The sequence below is a fragment of the Podarcis cretensis genome (assembly GCF_951804945.1).
Source record: "Podarcis cretensis genome assembly, chromosome: 16".
Lineage (NCBI taxonomy): Eukaryota > Metazoa > Chordata > Lepidosauria > Squamata > Lacertidae > Podarcis > Podarcis cretensis.
This window is the reverse complement of record NC_137186.1, coordinates 44,280,757-44,297,872: the sequence shown is the minus strand read 5'-3', so window position 1 is coordinate 44,297,872 and position 17,116 is coordinate 44,280,757. Positions and strand designations below refer to the sequence as shown.

Sequence of the window (17,116 nt, the reverse complement as noted above, 5' to 3'; positions counted from 1 at the left end):
GAGGGCTGTGGTGAAGGCAAACAACCCATTTGCATTCAGGCACTTGTCTGGAATTACAGGCTTCATTAATTCAACATTCAGCTTATTTAAAGGGACTCCTTAATAGCAATTGCTCTCTCTGTCACCTTCTTTGCAGAGGTTGGAGGACATGAGTTCTAGTGAAAAGGGGAGACCTGACCTCCCTAAGGAACACTTGTTTCATTCTGGCCCACAAGTGTAGCACCAGGAAATGTGGCTTCCTACTTGAAGGAGATAGAGGCTGCTTGATAACCAGCCCAGACTATTTGCCCATCTAGCCTGGCATCATCCACTGTAACTGGCAGCAACTCTCCAGGGTCCCAGACACAAAAGAGGTTGCATAAGGACAGAAAAGAGCCCGTCTAAGTTAGATCAAAGGCTCATCTCGTCCAGCCACCTGTGTGAACCCCAGCAGCTGGTACTTGGGCAGGAAAGATTATAGCAGGCATCTGCTTGGCAACTGGGCAAGTGGCAATGGGGTTTTATGGGGCCCACATCCATTGGGTGAGCATGTGACACTCCTGTGCGGGTCTCTCTTGTTTTCACTTCTCAACCCACTACACTCCCTGTCTTGCAGCTAGGTGAGGCCCAGAAGGCGTATGAAGGTGCCAGGCGGACAGCGCAGTGGCTGAAAAGAAAGTGTAAGCAGCTGACGTGTGATTTGGGAGATACACGAGTGTTGATGGAAAGCCAGCAAAGCCGGAACCATGAGCTGGAGAAGAAGCAGAAGAAGTAAGTTGTGGGTGTTGGACTGGGGAGTTAGATCTTTTAAAGACTATCTGAGATCTGCTATTTATTCAGCCCAACACAATTTGAACATACCTGCAGCGGGGCAATGGGGAAGCTAAAGAAACACCCCATTTCCTATGGGCTCTCTTTCAAAGGAAATAGTGTGGCTTTATTTCACCAACTAATGTCGTGCAGCAGTAAATTAATCAATGCAGAGTCTTCTTCATAAACAGTGCTGTTCAGAAACAGCATAGTTAAAGAGCATACACAGAGAGCTCATAGCAGATATCTGACTCTTCACAGAGGCACAAGTCTTAGTTACTGATTTACTAGAGTCCTGGAGCCACTCTGTCTGCAACAACACAACACACACACTGGCTGGGACACAAACACTGAGGCCCATAGAGAGGCTGGCTATTTTTATAGGGAGACTCAAGATGAGTCAAGAGTCACAGTGACTTAGCAGTTTGCTGTTAACAGCAGTTAGCAGGCTTGAATAATTGTGTAGGCCTTGTAGGCCTTACTGCTCTGCTCTCAAGAACCTTTGTCTCATGAACTAAGAGCATTAGAAGTGTGTTGAACGGAAGAAACAGTATTTGGGGTGATATTAGACAGAGGTGGACAGACCAGGCTGGACAGATTTACTGGTAAATCTCAAGGTGTGAGTGAAAACACAATCAGATGTGTGTTGAGCAAAAAAGATAATTCTCTTCTTCTTGTTGTTGTTTAGTCGTTTAGTCGTGTCCGACTCTTCATGACCCTATGGACCAGAGCACGCCAGGCACTCCTGTCTTCCACTGCCTCCCACAGTTTGGTCAGACTCATGCTAGTAACTTCGAGAACACTATCCAACCATCTTGTCCTCTGTCGTCCCCTTTTCCTTGTGCCCTCCATCTTTCCCAACATCAGGGTCTTTTCCAGGGAGTCTTCTCTTCTCATGAGGTGGCCAAAGTATTGGAGCCTCAGCTTCAGAATCTGCCCTTCCAGTGAGCACTCAGGGCTGATTTCCTTCAGAATGGAGAGGTTTGATCTTCTTGCAGTCCATGGGACTCTCAAGAGCCTCCTCCAGCACCATAAACATTAGGAAGAACTTCCTGACAGTAAGAGCTGTTCGACAGTGGAATTTGCTGCCAAGGAGTGTGGTGGAGTCTCCTTCTTTGGAGGTCTTTAAGCAGAGGCTTGACAGCCATATGTCAGGAGTGCTCTGATGGTGTTTCCTGCTTGGCAGGGGGTTGGACTCGATGGCGCTTGTGGTCTCTTCCAACTCTGTGATTCTGTGATTCTGTAATTCAAAAGCATCAATTCTTCAGCGAGCGGCCTTCTTTATGGTCCAGCTCTCACTTCCATATATCACTACTGGGAAAACCATAGCTTTTACTATACGGACCTTTGTTGGCAAGGCGATGTCTCTACTTTTTAAGATGCTGTCTAGGTTTGTCATTGCTTTTCTTCCAAGAAGCAGGCGTCTTTTAATTTCGTGGCTGCTGTCACCATCTGCAGTGATCATGGAGCCCAATAAAGTAAAATCTCTCACTGCCTCCATTTCTTCTCCTTCTATTTACCAGGAGGTGATGGGACCAGTGGCCATGATCTTCTTTTTTTGATGTTGAGCTTCAGACCATATTTTGTGCTCTCCTCTTTCACCCTCAATAAAAGGTTCTTTAATTCCTCCTCACTTTCTGCCATCAAGGTTGTGTCATCTGAATATCTGAGGTTGTTGATATTTCTTCCGGCAATCTTAATTCCGGCTAGGGATTCATCCAGCTCAGCCTTTCGCATGATGAATTCTGCATATAAGTTAAATAAGCAGGGAGACAATATACAGCCTTGTCATACTCCTTTCCCAATTTTGAACCAATCAGTTGTTCCATACCCAGTTCTAACTGTATCTTCTTGTCCCACATAGAGATTTCTCAGGAGACAGATGAGGTGATCAGGCACTCCCATTTCTTTAAGAACTTGCCATAGTTTGCTGTGGCCTACACAGTCAAAGGCTTTTGCAAAGTCAATGCAGCAGAAGTAGATGTCTTTCTGGAACTCTCTAGCTTTCTCCATAATCCAGCGCATGTTTGCAATTTGGTCTCTGGTTCCTCTGCCCCTTCGAAATCCAGCTTGCACTTCTGGGAGTTCTCAGTCCACATACTGCTTAAGCCTACCTTGTAGAATTTTAAGCATAACCTTGCTAGCGTGTGAAATGAGTGCAATTTTGCGGTAGTTGGAGCAGTCTTTGGCACTGCCCTTCTTTGGGATTAGGATGTAAACTGATCTTCTCCAATCCTCAGGCCACTGCTGAGTTTTCCAAACTTGCTGGCATATTAAGTGTAGCATCTTAACAGCATCATCTTTTAAAATTTTAAATATTTCAGCTGGAATACCATCACTTCCACTGGCCTTGTTATTAGCAGTGCTTTCTAAGGCCCATTTGACTTCACTCTCCAGGATGTATGGCTCAAGGTCAGCAACCACACTACCTGGGGTGTACGAGCCATCCATATCTTTCTGGTATAATTCCGCTGTGTATTCTTGCCACCTCTTTTTGATGTCTTCTGCTTCTGTTAGGTCCTTACCACTTTTGTCTTTTATTATGGTAATCTTTGTACGAAATGTTCCTTTCATATCTCCAATTTTCTTGAACAGAACTCTGGTTTTTCCCATTCTATTGTTTTCCTCTATTTCTTTGCATTGCTCGTTTAAGAAGGCCTTCTTGTCTCTCCTTGCTCTTTTTTGGAAATCTGCATTCAATTTCCTGTATCTTTCACTATCTGCCTCACATTTTGCTTGCCTTCTCTCCCCCGCTATTTGTAAGGCCTCGTTGGACAGCCACTTTCTTGCTTTTCATTGGGATGGTTTTCATTGCTGCCTCTTCAGTTTAAGCTTGATTTTTGCTATAAGAAGCTGATGATCTGAGCCACAGTCAGCTCCAGATCTTGTTTTTGCTGACTGTATAGAGCTTCTCCATCTTTGGCTGCAGAGAATATAATCAGTCTGATTTCGATGCTGCCCATCCCGTCTGGTGATGTCCATGTGTAGAGTCGTCTCTTGTGTTGTTGGAAAAGAGTGTTTGTGATGACCCGCTTGTTCTCTTGGCAGAACTTTATTAGCCTTTGCCCTGCTTCGTTTTGAACTCCAAGGCCAAACTTGCCAGTTGTTCCTTTTATCTCTTGACTCCCTACTTTGGCATTCCAATCCCCTTATAATGAGAAGAACATCCTTCTTTGGTGTCACTTCTATAAGGTGTTGTAAGTCTTCATAGAATTGCTCAATTTCAGTTTCTTCAGCACCAGTAGTTGGTGCATAAACTTGGATTACTGTGATGTTAAAAGGTCTGCCTTGGATTCGTATCGAGATCATTCTATCATTTTTGAGATTGCATCCCAGTACAGCTTTCGCCACTCTTTTGTTGACTATGAAGGCCACTCCATTTCTTTTACGGGATTCTTGCTCACAGTAGTAGATATGATAGTCATCCGAGCTGAATTCCTGTCTGTTTTAGTTCACTGATGCCTAGGATGTCAATATTTATTCTTGCCATCTCATTTTCTTGCATTTCCTTTTCATTGGGATGGTTTTCGTTGCTGCCTCCTGTATAATGTTATGAGCCTCCATCCATAGTTCTTCAGGCACTCTGTCCACCAAATCTAAATCCTTAAACCTGTTCCTCACTTCCACTGTGTATTCATAAGGGATTTGATTTAAATTTGTATCTTACCTGCCCAGTGGTTTTTCCTACTTTCTTCAGTTTAAGCTTGAATTTTGCTATAAGAAGCTGATGATCTGGGCCATAGTCAGCTCCAGGTCTTGCTTTTGCTGACTGTATAGAGCTTCTCTATCTTTGGCTGCAGAGAATATAATCAATCTGATTTCGATGCTGCCCATCTGGTGATGTCTATGTGTAGAGTGGTCTTTTGTGTTGTTGGAAAAGCGTGTTTGTGATGACCAGCTTGTTCTCTTGACAGAACTCTATTAGCCTTTGCCCTGCTTCGTTTTGATCTCTAAGGCAAGACTTGCCAGTTGTTCCTTTTATCTCTTGATTCCCTACTTTAGCATTCCAATCCCCTATAATGAGAAGAACATCCTTCTTTGGTGTCATTTCTATAAGGTGTTTTAAGTCTTCATAGAATTGCTCAATTTCAGTTTCTTCAGCACCAGTAGTTGGTGCATAAACTTGGATTAAAGGTAAAGGTAAAGGTACCCCTGCCCGTACGGGCCAGTCTTGACAGACTCTGGGGTTGTGCGCCCATCTCACTCAAGAGGCCGGGGGCCAGCGCTGTCCGGAGACACTTCCGGGTCACGTGGCCAGCGTGACATCGCTGCTCTGGCAAGCCAGAGCCGCACACGGAAACGCCGTTTACCTTCCCGCTGGTAAGCGGTCCCTATTTCTCTACTTGCACCCGGAGGTGCTTTCGAACTGCTAGGTTGGATTACTGTTATGTTAAAAGGTCTGCCTTGGATTCGTATCGAGATCATTCTATCATTTTTGAGATTGCATCCCAGTACAGCTTTTGCCACTCTTTTGTTGACTATGAAGGCCACTCCATTTCTTTTATGGGTTTCTTGCTCACAGTAGTATATATGATGGTCATCCGAACTGAATTCGCCCATTCCCATCCATTTTAGTTCGCTGATACCCAGGATGTCAATATTTATTCTTGCCATCTCATTTTTGTCCACATCCAACTTACCCAGGTTCATGGTTCTTACATTCCAGGTTCCTATGCAATATTTTTCTTTACAGCATTGGACTTTCCTTTCGCTTCCAGGCATATCCACAACTGAGCTTCCTTTCGGCTTTGGCCCAGCCGCTTCATCAGCTCTGAATCTACTTGTACTTGTCCTCCGCTCTTCCTCAGTAGCATGTTGGACGCCTTCTGACCTGAGCGGCTCATCTTCCAGCCTCATAACTTTTTGGTGCCTGTTGTCTTTGTCCATGGAGTTTTCTTGGCAGGGATACTGGAGTGGCTTGCCGGTTCCTCCTCCAGGTGGATCACGTTTGGTCAAAACCCTCCACTATGACCTGTTCATCTTGGGTGCCCTGCTCGGCATAGTTCATAGCTTCTCTGAGTTATTCAAGCCTCTTCGCCACGGCAAGGCAGTGATCCATGAAGGGGAATGCTCTTCTAGGCCTCATCAACTGAGATCTAGTGTCCCTATCAAGGGAATTCAAAGCAGTATTCTGACTTGGCCTGGAATACTGTGTCTGGATGCCACGATTGAAGAAGGTCCCTTCCAGCTTTACAACTCTATTATGCTGTGCATTTAGAGCAGGATCAGGGTTCCTCTGAGAACATGCTCAGAACAGCATGCTTTTCAGGAAGGAACTGGTAATAATAACACATTAAAACTATTTTGCAGTCAAGGCCATTTCATCAGATTTAACCTAAAGAGATTCAGCTTGACATCTAGTTTATTTTTTCAACTGGAGGTTTGTTTTCATTGGCTTCTCCTACACCTGGAAGTTTGATCGTTCAGCTGCATTATTTCATTGCTTATTCGCATGGCCAGGCAGGAGGTGACTTCTTTCACAACACAACATTCTATCCAGTGACACCCACACACACCCACACCCACACACACACACACCCTGAAGTACAACTGTGCTGGGAAGTAGCCAGAGATGAACCCCACTTCTTTCCACCCAAGAAACTGAGCACCAAAAGTGGGTTGAAATTTGCTCCCCTACACTCCACAGTTCTTCCAGGTGCAATGCTTCACAAGCCTGTCTTCTCAGGTGCAGCTGCCCTGCCCTTTCCCCAGCATGCCCCTGACTTCAGTAATGCAGTTTTAAGTCTTTATAGCACACACTTCATTGAAGACGCTGAAATTTCCAATCTATCTCTGAGTCTGTGGAAGTTTGGCACTGAATTCTAAATGGCAAAGCCATTAATTATGAATGAGGGAGCTCGTGAATTGCTAATCTAATCAAACAATTCAAATCTCATACCATTTATTGGAAGATGCTCAACTTTTTTAGAAGAGCTCAGATATTGGATGCTTTAAGTTCTTTATCAGAGCATCCTTTTTTAAAATAAAAGGGGGGGTGTATGGGAGTCTCAGTGTTGGCATCCATTCAGAAACCGATTCTCAGGTCTCAGGCAGAGATCGTTGCAGGATTGAGGGTCTGCCACTGACCTTTGATCCCTGCTCCCCACGTCAAGGCCTACCTGCTTCATCTCTCCTCTGCTTGCACCCTGAGCAGTGGCGTAGCGTGGGGGTGCAGGGGGGCCGGCCGCACCGGGCGCAACATCTGGGGGGCGCGCGCTCGCTGCCTCCGGAGTCGCCGAAGAGCCTCGGGCGCAGGCTGTAGCAGAGCCCCATGTCTCGCGGAACCGATGAGCTGTGCATGCGTCCGGGCTGAAGGCGTCTGGCAGGCAGTGGCTCTCAGCGCTCGCCGCGGTCCCTGCGCATCAGGGCTGCGGAGGGCGCGCCAGGCAGCCCCTCCTCACAGCCCTGCCGCCGCCGCTGCTGCTGCAGCTGCTGGGCCATGTTGCATTTTCCTTGCCTCTCTGCCCTCCTCCTCCGGGCAAGCGGCGTCGTTTGGGCTGCAGCGCCAGTGGCAACTCGCCTCAGATCACCTGACACGGACCTGCCGCCACCGCCGTGGCTACCTTACCGTAAATACCCCAGCCCAGGCAGCAGCAAGAAGAAGCTGGCAGCGGCGGCAGGTTAGGGGTTAGGGGCGCAAATTACTTGCCTTGCCCCAGGTTAGGGGGCGCAAATTACTTGCCTTGCCCCGGGTGCTGACAACCCACGCTACGCCACTGACCCTGAGATACTGCTAGGGTGCTGGGGCCAGGCAGCAGGGTCCTCAGATCTCTTCCTGAGCACCCAATGTGTTACTGGGCAGGTAATGAATTTGGATTGTTGTACAGTTTTGGAGAAATAAATGCATTTAAGATGACCTTATCTAGAGGTTATTTGGGGGTGGGTAATGAAAAACTAATCAAATTGATTTGGAACAGGATCTGCTAGGAAATTCATTGGGGAAAACAGATTGAAGAGAAGCTTTTAGGGGGCGGTGATCTGAGGTGATTATATTTGGGCGAATTTGGACTGGAAATTAGTTGTTTCCTCCTACGACATTCACACTCTAAATCTACATCTATACCTATTAAGCTAGCAGCATATACACGTTTTATTCAAAGGTCAGTCTATGGGTCAGTGCCCCAAATCTTCTAAGTCCCCAGCAAAGCTTCTGCTTCAGCCTGCTGTAGTTGCCACCAAAATCCTGCAGTTGGTTAGGCTACATAAGGTGCTGTGGAAAGGTTTATGGCCTGGTCTAGGAGAGCCAATGCGGTCTAGTGGTTAAGAGTGTTAGACAAGGACCTGGGAGACCCAGGTTCAAATCCTCTCTCGGCCGTGAAGCTCACTGGGTGACCTTGGGCCTGTATCTGCCTCTCTCAGCCTAACCTACCTCACTGGGTTGCTGTGAGGATAAAATGGGGGTGAGGAGGACTATGTACACCACTTTGAACTCCTTGGAGAAAAGGTGGGATATAAATGCTGCTGCTGCTAATAATAATAATAATAATAATACTCAGAAAGGTGGTATGTGTGTATATGTGTGTTTGTGTTCCTAAACCCACCTAATATATTTCATATTCATTTTAAAATATATGAAACAAAATTGCAATAAAGCTGGGCTTGCAAGCTGGTCCTGGCTCCAGCAACTGTCCTTAAGGACTTTGAGGCCACGATCGTCCTCTCCAGGTCAAGATTCATGTGTGGCCATCTACAGCTCTGGCCAAGACCCAGCAGCTCCCGGCCTGCATCTTTGCCCTGCTGTGGGACTTCCTGCTGGGAGTGATGGAGGGCCAACTCATGAGACCTTTTGCCTCTGTCAGATTTGACCTGCAGCTGGCTCAGGCCTTGGGAGAATCCGCCTTCGAGAAGAGCCTTCGGGAGAAAGTGTTACAAGAGAGCACCAGCCTTCAGTTTGAGCTGGGGAAGTTGCAGCGGAGCTTAGAGGTAAGGCAGGGCAGGGCAGGGCAGAAGGAAGAGGAGCAAAGGGCACAAGGGTTCTGTGGTGGGACTAGATGACCCTTGAGGTCCCCTCCAACTCTACAATCCTATGGTTCTGTGAAATGAGCCACGGCAAAATGCATCCAGATATGCAACTGCTGGGGCACATACACAGGTCAGACAGCTGCACAAATCTTTCAGAATCTCAAAGTCTGAATTCGAAAGCCAACCTTCCCAAGTTTTTATTAATTGATTTAATTTCATGAAATTTATATACTACTTGGTTGTAAGAAAAACCTCCAGGTGGTTTGCAAAACAACGAAACATTAATATTATCAATAAGGACAATTCAAAAAACAGCTACATAAAAACCTTTGAAGAAAAAAATTCAAAAATGGCTTCAGAATTCAGGATCTCAAAATTTTTATTTTGAAATGTTTATTTTTGAGATGCACTTTAAAAAGAAAGCACATCTTGTCTAGTTTCTGATTTTAAATCCTATCAGCACCAAGAAATGGTACCTGTATTGTTTTCCAAGACCTTTTTCAAGGTACAGTGTCTGAAATCGTTTAACTCTCCTGCCTTATGGATGCTGCATTTTAATGTTTTATTGATATTGTAAGTTGCCCAGAGAATGTTGTTGCCTGATGGCATATATATATAGATGGCAAATAAATAAATGATAGTTGACTAAACTGTGGATATGTCAATTTTTTCCCTTGTCTTCTATGTCCCCCAACCTTCACGATCCCCCCTGCCGACCCCAGCAAAAAGAATTGGACAATGCCAGCCTCAACCAGCGGCTTGTGCTGTTGAGCAGCCAGGTGCAGGAGCTCAGCGCCCCCAAGGACCTGGATGCCAACTCGCTGGCTGCCCTCCAGAAGAAACTTTGGGACCTGGAGTCAAGAGCCTCTGAGCAGCAGAAGGAGCTGAGTTCCCAAGCAAGCACCATTGAACAGCTGGAACAGGTAAGGTGGCCTCCTGAAGAGGAAGTGATTTGGCTTTCATCAGCACTTTGGGTGCAACCTTGCCCTCCCTCTGTTTCAAGAGCACCAGCTAGGAAGTACTGAGCTAGGCACAAGAGCTTGGGAAGAAGAGGACCATGCAAAACTCTCTTCTCCACAGCCCTCAGTCTCCCGCCCCCCATCTAGAGTCAACAGGACTGACCTCAATTACAGGGTTATTTTAAGGAGCACAGAAAGGTGATGCAGGGGGCAAGCAACCTACCCCCCCCCAGTCATGGACTACAAGGAGGAGAAAATAAGATGAGGGAGTAGCAGAAAGAGAGGGGGGAGGGTGCCTTCAGTGATGTTTGACTCCACCAACTATAGATCAGTGGCTCCCAACAAATTTTCCATAAGTGAATGTGGCTCTCAACAGAAACCCTCAACAAGTCACCCTCCCCAACTGAAGGTGCTTGTGTTAGTGTTCAAAACCCTGAACGGCTCAGGTCCCAAATATCTGAAAGACCCCCCTTCCCTGTAGACCATCTTGAGTGCTCAGGTTGTTGTAACCCTGCCCCCCACGACCTCACAGTGAAGGGTGGATAATTCATCACCTTCATCTTCATATTGTCCTGATGCTTCCTTTCAGCTTCACCTGAGACTCGAACTGGAAATTGAGAGGATGAAACAGCTTCACCAGAAGGAGCTGGAGGACAAGGAGGAAGAGCTGGAGGATGTTCGGCAGTCCTGCCAGAAAAGGGTATGGCATGGGGAGGCAGCCACCTTTGTCCTTGTGTGTCCTTAGTCTGGTAGATGTCTGTAGCTCTGGGCATTCCAGTAGACAGAGCTCTCCACTCCTGCCCTTGAAGGCCGTCCTGTTCATTTCACGTAGGAAGCAGCTGCAGTGAATAATGGCTAAGTACCTATATGTAGCATGGAGAAAGTAATGGACAGCGAGAAGTTATTCTCCCTGTCTCATAATACTCAAATCTCTTGGACACCCAATGAAGCTGAATGTTAAAAGATTCAGGACAGACAAAAGAAAGGATTTCTTCACGCAGCACTCCCTCCCTCAGGAAGAAGTGGGATGGCTTTAAAAGAGGATTAGACAAATTCATGGAGGAGAAGGCCATCAATGACTACCAGGCATACTGGCAAAACTCTGCCTCCAGAGCTGACGCCAGTAATGCTTCTGAATCCCAGTTGCCACTGGAGGGAAGAAGGCTCTTGTGTTCAGGTCTTGTTTGTTGGGTGCTGTGCTGGATGAGCTGTTGGTCTTACCCAGCAGTCTCTTCGGATGGTCTTGTGTTCAGCTGATTTGTCCCACGGACCATTCTGTCTTGTCGGATACAGAATGCGGAGCACAATGGACACTGGAGCTTGACCGCTGTCATTGGAAGGCAGATCCCATTGATATATAGGTGGGATTAGTTCTGCTTCTATAAATTAGAGAGAATTGTGGCTGATTATATATGTTTTCTGGTCCCACTGAGTAAAAGCAAGACTGGATTCAAATTAATTTCTTTTTAATTAACTATATAATTATTTCTGCCTATGATGCTTCAGAGGCACTAAAGATATTAGGCAAAGCTTGTTTTCAAAATTATAGTGATATATTAGAAATCTGAATCTAACACGTAATGTTAAGGTCTGCTGCTTGGTATGCATGAATCTTCATGGATTTCCATTTCCTTGGGCTGCTATTGATCTTTTCACAGAAATGAGACATTATTTTAAAGAACTACAAATAAATCATGATATGGGTGAGTGGGGACAGCATCGGCATGCATGTTATGGGCTGGAATTAAGAGATAAAATGATGGGCCTCAGATTGTGGCCCTGATCTTGAAGGTGTCGGTTGTAATGACACCTTTGATGGTTGTCTCTGCAAATGCCCACTTGTTGGGACTTTAGTCTTATTTTAAATGCATCTGATGTTTTGTGTTTTAAAATGTTTTTAATTATCTTATATGCAAATCACATTGAGGCGTTGGTTTAGAAGATGATAATCAAAGATAATGATGACAATAACAACAACATCAACAACATGCAAAGAATCCCAAATTAACCCAGAAACCGTAAGAGGATAGTTTCAATTCTTATAAATGACGCTTCCAATCCAGTCAATCAAAAAGGGTCAAGCTGTATTTGTTTTTCTTTCTTGGGTCAGTTTTTCCCAGTCAGGAGCTGCCTTTGAAACATAAAACAAAGAGCAATTAAAAACAAAAATACCACCAGTGCAATTTCAGGTTTCTGGACATAAGGAAAGTTGTTCTGGTGAAGAAAGGATAGCATTAGCAATGGCTGCAGACTGCTGCTACTCGCTGGCTCCCCTCTCAGTTCCGCTCAGTCCAGTCAGACATCGCTCTGTTCCTTGGCCTCTTTTACAGCTGCGTCAGCTGGAGATGCAGTGTGAGCAGGAGGGTGAAGAGAAGCAGGCAATTCTCTGTGAGAAGCGGGACCTGGAAGGGCTGATTGCCACACTCTGTGAACAGGTAAGGGAACTGCAATCTGTCAGTGACTTGGAAGGATGTCACCGTTAGGCCCTGGGGAAACAATGTAGAATGCCAGCAGTGGAACAGGTGGCTTGTCTCTCCCTGCCATCTCCCTTCCTGGAGTCATATGCAGGGCGGCAAGGGGGTCACTTGGAGGAGCACAACCTCCAATGCCTTCCTTTCACCCTTACAGAATAAAATAAATGTGTAAGCCAAGGCAGTAGCACACAGGCAATTGTCACCACACAATCTAAACAGTGCAGAATCACAAAGCCTTTTAAATGCCAAAGAGCTCCAAAGTATCTAGAATTGATCCCATGCTCACAAGCTGATGGCAAACCAGCTGATTGTGCAATTTCAGGGTGTAGAAGGGAACTCACATAACTGAATGCCCTTCCTTTCCTAAAATAAAATGAAATCACAATCCTTGCCTATAGAAAATTGAAATTGAAATACTTTTTTGTCACTTGTACAACTTGTATACAGTGAGATTACATGAGCACCCCCCACTCAGCTCTCTTAGTCTTAATTCCCCTCGTTTACTGACGCACATCCACCAAACCCGAAAGTCAGGTGCCCTGTTGTTATATTTTCATTCAGTAGCCTAACAGCCCACGGATAGAAGCTGTTCTTTACCCTGTGACTAAGCATACTTCTATATCTTCTGCCCAAGGGAAAGAGCATGTCAGGGCAAATGTGGACCTGGTCACTTTGCCCCTAAGACGTTAGCTTTCTCTGTGCAAGGATTTGTGTTTTGGGCAGTGCAATGCTATGATTGTCCTGCTCAGAAGTAAAGCTTAGTGAGTTCATTGAGGCTTACTTCCAGGTAAGCATATAAGAGGATATCCTAACTCTATGTTACATACCCTTATCATGGCAAGCCACCCAGAGTGGCTGGGGCAATTCAGTCAGATGGGTGGGGTACAAATAATAAAATTATTATTATTATTATTATTATTATTATTATTATTATTATTATTATTAGGTTGAGCCCAGGCCCTCATAAAATACTCCAAATATCCTCACCTTCTGACATATGTGCTGATGAGGTTATCATCCGTTAGTCTAAGCCTCACCATTTGAACCCAATTTCTCTCATCGTTCTTCTCCAACTTAAAAATAAAAATAAAAACCTTTCTAAGCTTGAAACCTCTAACAAGCCTACTCTAAGATTTATTGGACCACATCTGTTTGGGGTTTATTTGGAAGAGGAGCTGCATGTCTGTTTCACAATAGGACAGGATGGCACACAACTCCCCCCCCCCCCGGAACTTCATGAACACTTCCTTTCCGCTTCCTGGGATGGGAGCAGTGCCAGATTTACGTATAAGCTAAACAAGCTGTAGCTTAGGGCCCCACTCTCTCCCCCCCCCCCAAAAAAAAAAACTAAAGAAAAAAACCTGGATGTACATTTCCAAAATATAAGATAAAAAACAAATAAAATAAAACCTACATACAGCAACTGTGTTTTGTGCTGTGTAGGCTCCTATGAATTACCATATTCAACACAAAAAACAGTAACAATTTGTTGCTGACAAAGGACAGCTGGACATAGAAAGGGCCCCATTACCTTCAGGAGCTGAGGGCCTCATCAAACCTAAATCCAGCCCTGGATGGGAACCATGACTGGGGAATCTTGCAGCATGCAGTGAATGACTCAGTTGAGGGCAAGGTTCAGGCTACTCCTCGGGAGGAGAACCATCAGTATTTCATTTGGATCCCCTTCAGAGGGAGGACACAGTCCTGCCACCATCCTCTCACTTAGAGGATGAGTTCCCTCTGTCTATTCCCATCCTTCCAGAAGCCAAAGTCTTGAAAATAATGAGTGCCCATTAAGCAGCCAACCAGCTCTTCCAGGGAAGCAGAGGCTACCACATGCCTGATCAGCCTACAGTTGACTCTGGCTCCTTTCAGATACAGCTTCTCTTGATGAACTTGACATCCACTGAAGTCGTGTGTGGAGGTAACAGAATGTCCCAGGATTTGGGCTGTCTTCCAGCTGCAAAGATTCACAATGTGACAGAGAAGTCGCCAAATCTTAAAAAGCCCACTGACCACTAACCCTTCCTTCTGATTCATGTGGGTAAAATAATACTGACACATACAGCCTTCAACATATAGCAAGGGAACATGAGACTCTAGGCAGGGAGCTGAAGTGTGCTGGTCCCGGGGGGGTTACCGTGCGGCATGGTCCATGTCCGGTCCGAGGCTGAAGCAGGGTCCAAGGCAGGGAGTCGGGCGTGGTCAGGAACTCTGACAGAATGCCGGCAGGAACAGGTAACCAATGATGTTGCTCCCACAACCTGGGACTGGACGGGTGGCCTTTATCTCCTCTGAGGCATAGGGTGGCCCCGGTCCACAGGTGACTCGCGTTTCCTGGCCTGGAGGCGAGCACTCCTCCTGCGAGAACTTAGTTCCCTCCACCTCTCTGCCCTGAGCCTCTGCAGCTCAGGAGAGGCTGGAGGGTTACTGGACCCAGAGGCAACCTCATCTTCCCCTGACAGGGCTGAGAGAGGAGCACCTGCAGGCAATGGCAGATTCAGCCGTTCTCTGCTCCTGAGGATCCAGCACAGGTGAGGGCCCTTCAGGTTCAAGCCCCTGCCCTGGCTTAGCCGGCCCTGGAGGTGGCGACTCCTGTGCAGGCTAGGATTCCTCCGGTTCAGCATCTGAATCCGATTCCCAGGCCATCATGAAGAGACTTGGGGCACAGGTGGTATTTTCATCACTCCTTCCTGTTGAAGAAGAAGAAGAAGAAAAAGAAGAAGGAGGAGGAGGAGGAGGAGTTTGGATTTGATATCCTGCTTTATCACTACCCTAAGGACTCTAAAAGCAGCTAACAATCTCCTTTCCCTTCCTCCCCCACAACAAACACTCTGTGAGGTGAGTGAGGCTGAGAGACTTCAGAGAAGTGTGACTAGCCCAAGGTCACCCAGCAGCTGCAGGTGGAGGAGCGGTGGTGGCCCAAGAAGACAGAGGAAAATACTGGAGATAAACCACTGGCTGCACAGGTGGTGTAATGAGGAAGGGTTTGGCTTCTTGGATCATGGTCTTGAGGAAGGACTTCTGGCAAGAGATGAGCTGCACCTCACAGCAGTTGGCACAAATGTGTTTGCTAGGAGTCTTGCGAATCATAGAATCATAGAGTTGGAAGAGACCACAAGGGCCATCGAGTCCAACCCCCTGCCAAGCAGGAAACACCATCAGAGCACTCCTGACATATGGTTGTCAAGCCTCTGCTTAAAGACCTCCAAATAACGAGACGCCACCACACTCCTTGGCAGCAAATTCCACTGTCGAACAGCTCTTACTGTCAGGAAGTTCTTCCTAATGTTTAGGTGGAATCTTTTTTCTTGTAGTTTGGAACCATTGCTCCGTGTCCGCTTCTCTGGAGCAGCAGAAAACAACCTTTCTCCCTCCTCTGTGTGACATCCTACTATATATTTGAACATGGCTATCATATCACCCCTTAACCTCCTCTTCTCCAGGCTAAACATGCCCAGCTCCCTTAGCCGTTCCTCATAAGGCATCGTTTCCAGGCCCTTGACCATTTTGGTTGCCCTCCTCTGGACACGTTCCAGTTTGTCAGTGTCCTTCTTGAACTGTGGTGCCCAGAACTGGGCACAGTACTCCAGATGAGGTCTGACCAGAGCAAAATACAGTGTCACTATTACTTCCATTGATCTAGATGCTATACTCCTATTGATGCAGCCCAGAATTGCATTGGCTTTTTTAGCTGCCGCGTCACACTGTTGGCTCATGTCAAGTTTGTGGTCAACCAAGACTCCTAGATCCTTTTCACATGTTGTCAGGGACTCAGCGGGAGCGCAGGGAGGGGAGGAGATGGAGAGCGAGGGGGAGCAATCCGAGGGCAGCGTAGGAGAAGATGACAGCAGCCCAAGAGATTCCATGAGCCTCTCCAGTGAATCGGAAGATTCTCAGAAGGGGGCGCCTATGGCCAGGGCAAGGGGGGACCCAAGGGGGACACCCCAGAAGCAAGGGGCCAGCGGGGACTCCCAGAGCAGCAGTTGGAAATCAGGACCAGCTTCCCCACCAGAGCGTAGTGGGGGGGGGGAGGAGTCCCAGGTATCAGAGCCAATATATTCACCACCAGCGAGAGAAGATGAGGCAGGGTTGGCCACGCCTCCATCGGAGAGCGAGGGAACGGTCAAGAGGAAAGTTGCCGGCTGGGCGCGCGCGCCAAGTTCAAATGTACAGGCGAGCGGCACAGAAGGTAGCCCGGATAGGGAACCAGGTCCTAAAGCCCGCCGGAAGGAGGGGGAAGAATCAGGGGGGTCAGCGTCAGAGGAGTCTAGAAAGGATGAAACCCTAGCGGGCAGGAGGGCCCAGAGGAGAAAGGAGTTTAGGAAGAGGTGGAGCAAAGCGAGGGTCTTAAACTGGTGTGGAAGGGGCGGAGACTCAGACGGGACTTCGCCGGTCTAGGCTTTAAGACGTAGAGCTGCGCGCTGCGGCTTTGAAATGGAAACTAAACCTCAATAAAGACTTTTGTACATAACGACAGCCTGGCGTTGGTCCTCTGTGAGCTGGGACCTAGAGGCAGCTCTGACACATGTACTGCTCTCAAGCCAGGTGTCACCCATCTTGTATTTGTGCCTCTCATTTTTTTTGCCCAAGTGCAATACTTTACATTTCTCCCTGTTAAAATTCATCTTGTTTGTTTTGGCCCAGTTCTCTAATCTGTCAAGGTCGTTTTGAAGTGTGATCCTGTCCTCTGGGGTGTTAGCCACCCCTCCCAGTTTGGTGTTGTCAGAGCTGCCTCTAGGTCCCAGCTCACAGAGGACCAACGCTAGGCTGTAGTAATGTACAAAAGTCTTTATTGAAGTTCAGTTTCCATTTCAAAGCCACAGCGTGCAGCCCTACGTCTTAAACCCTAGATCGGCGAAGTCCCGTCTGAGTCTCCTCCCCTATGACACCAGTTTAAGATCCTAGCCCTGCTCCACCTTTTACGCTACT

The 17,116-nt window shown here is 46.9% G+C and overlaps 1 protein-coding gene across 1 annotated transcript in view; it reads left to right on the top strand.

The window, feature by feature from the left end:
- The window catches only part of MYO18B (myosin XVIIIB), a 303,099-nt gene that overhangs the window by 175,505 nt on the left and 110,478 nt on the right, over window positions 1-17,116 (top strand). The window contains exons 30-34 of the mRNA XM_079957728.1: window positions 596-750; window positions 8,589-8,712; window positions 9,474-9,674; window positions 10,300-10,410; window positions 12,041-12,145. Of these exons, the coding sequence (XP_079813854.1) occupies window positions 596-750; window positions 8,589-8,712; window positions 9,474-9,674; window positions 10,300-10,410; window positions 12,041-12,145 (696 nt within the window). The remainder of the gene's footprint in view (window positions 1-595; window positions 751-8,588; window positions 8,713-9,473; window positions 9,675-10,299; window positions 10,411-12,040; window positions 12,146-17,116) is intronic.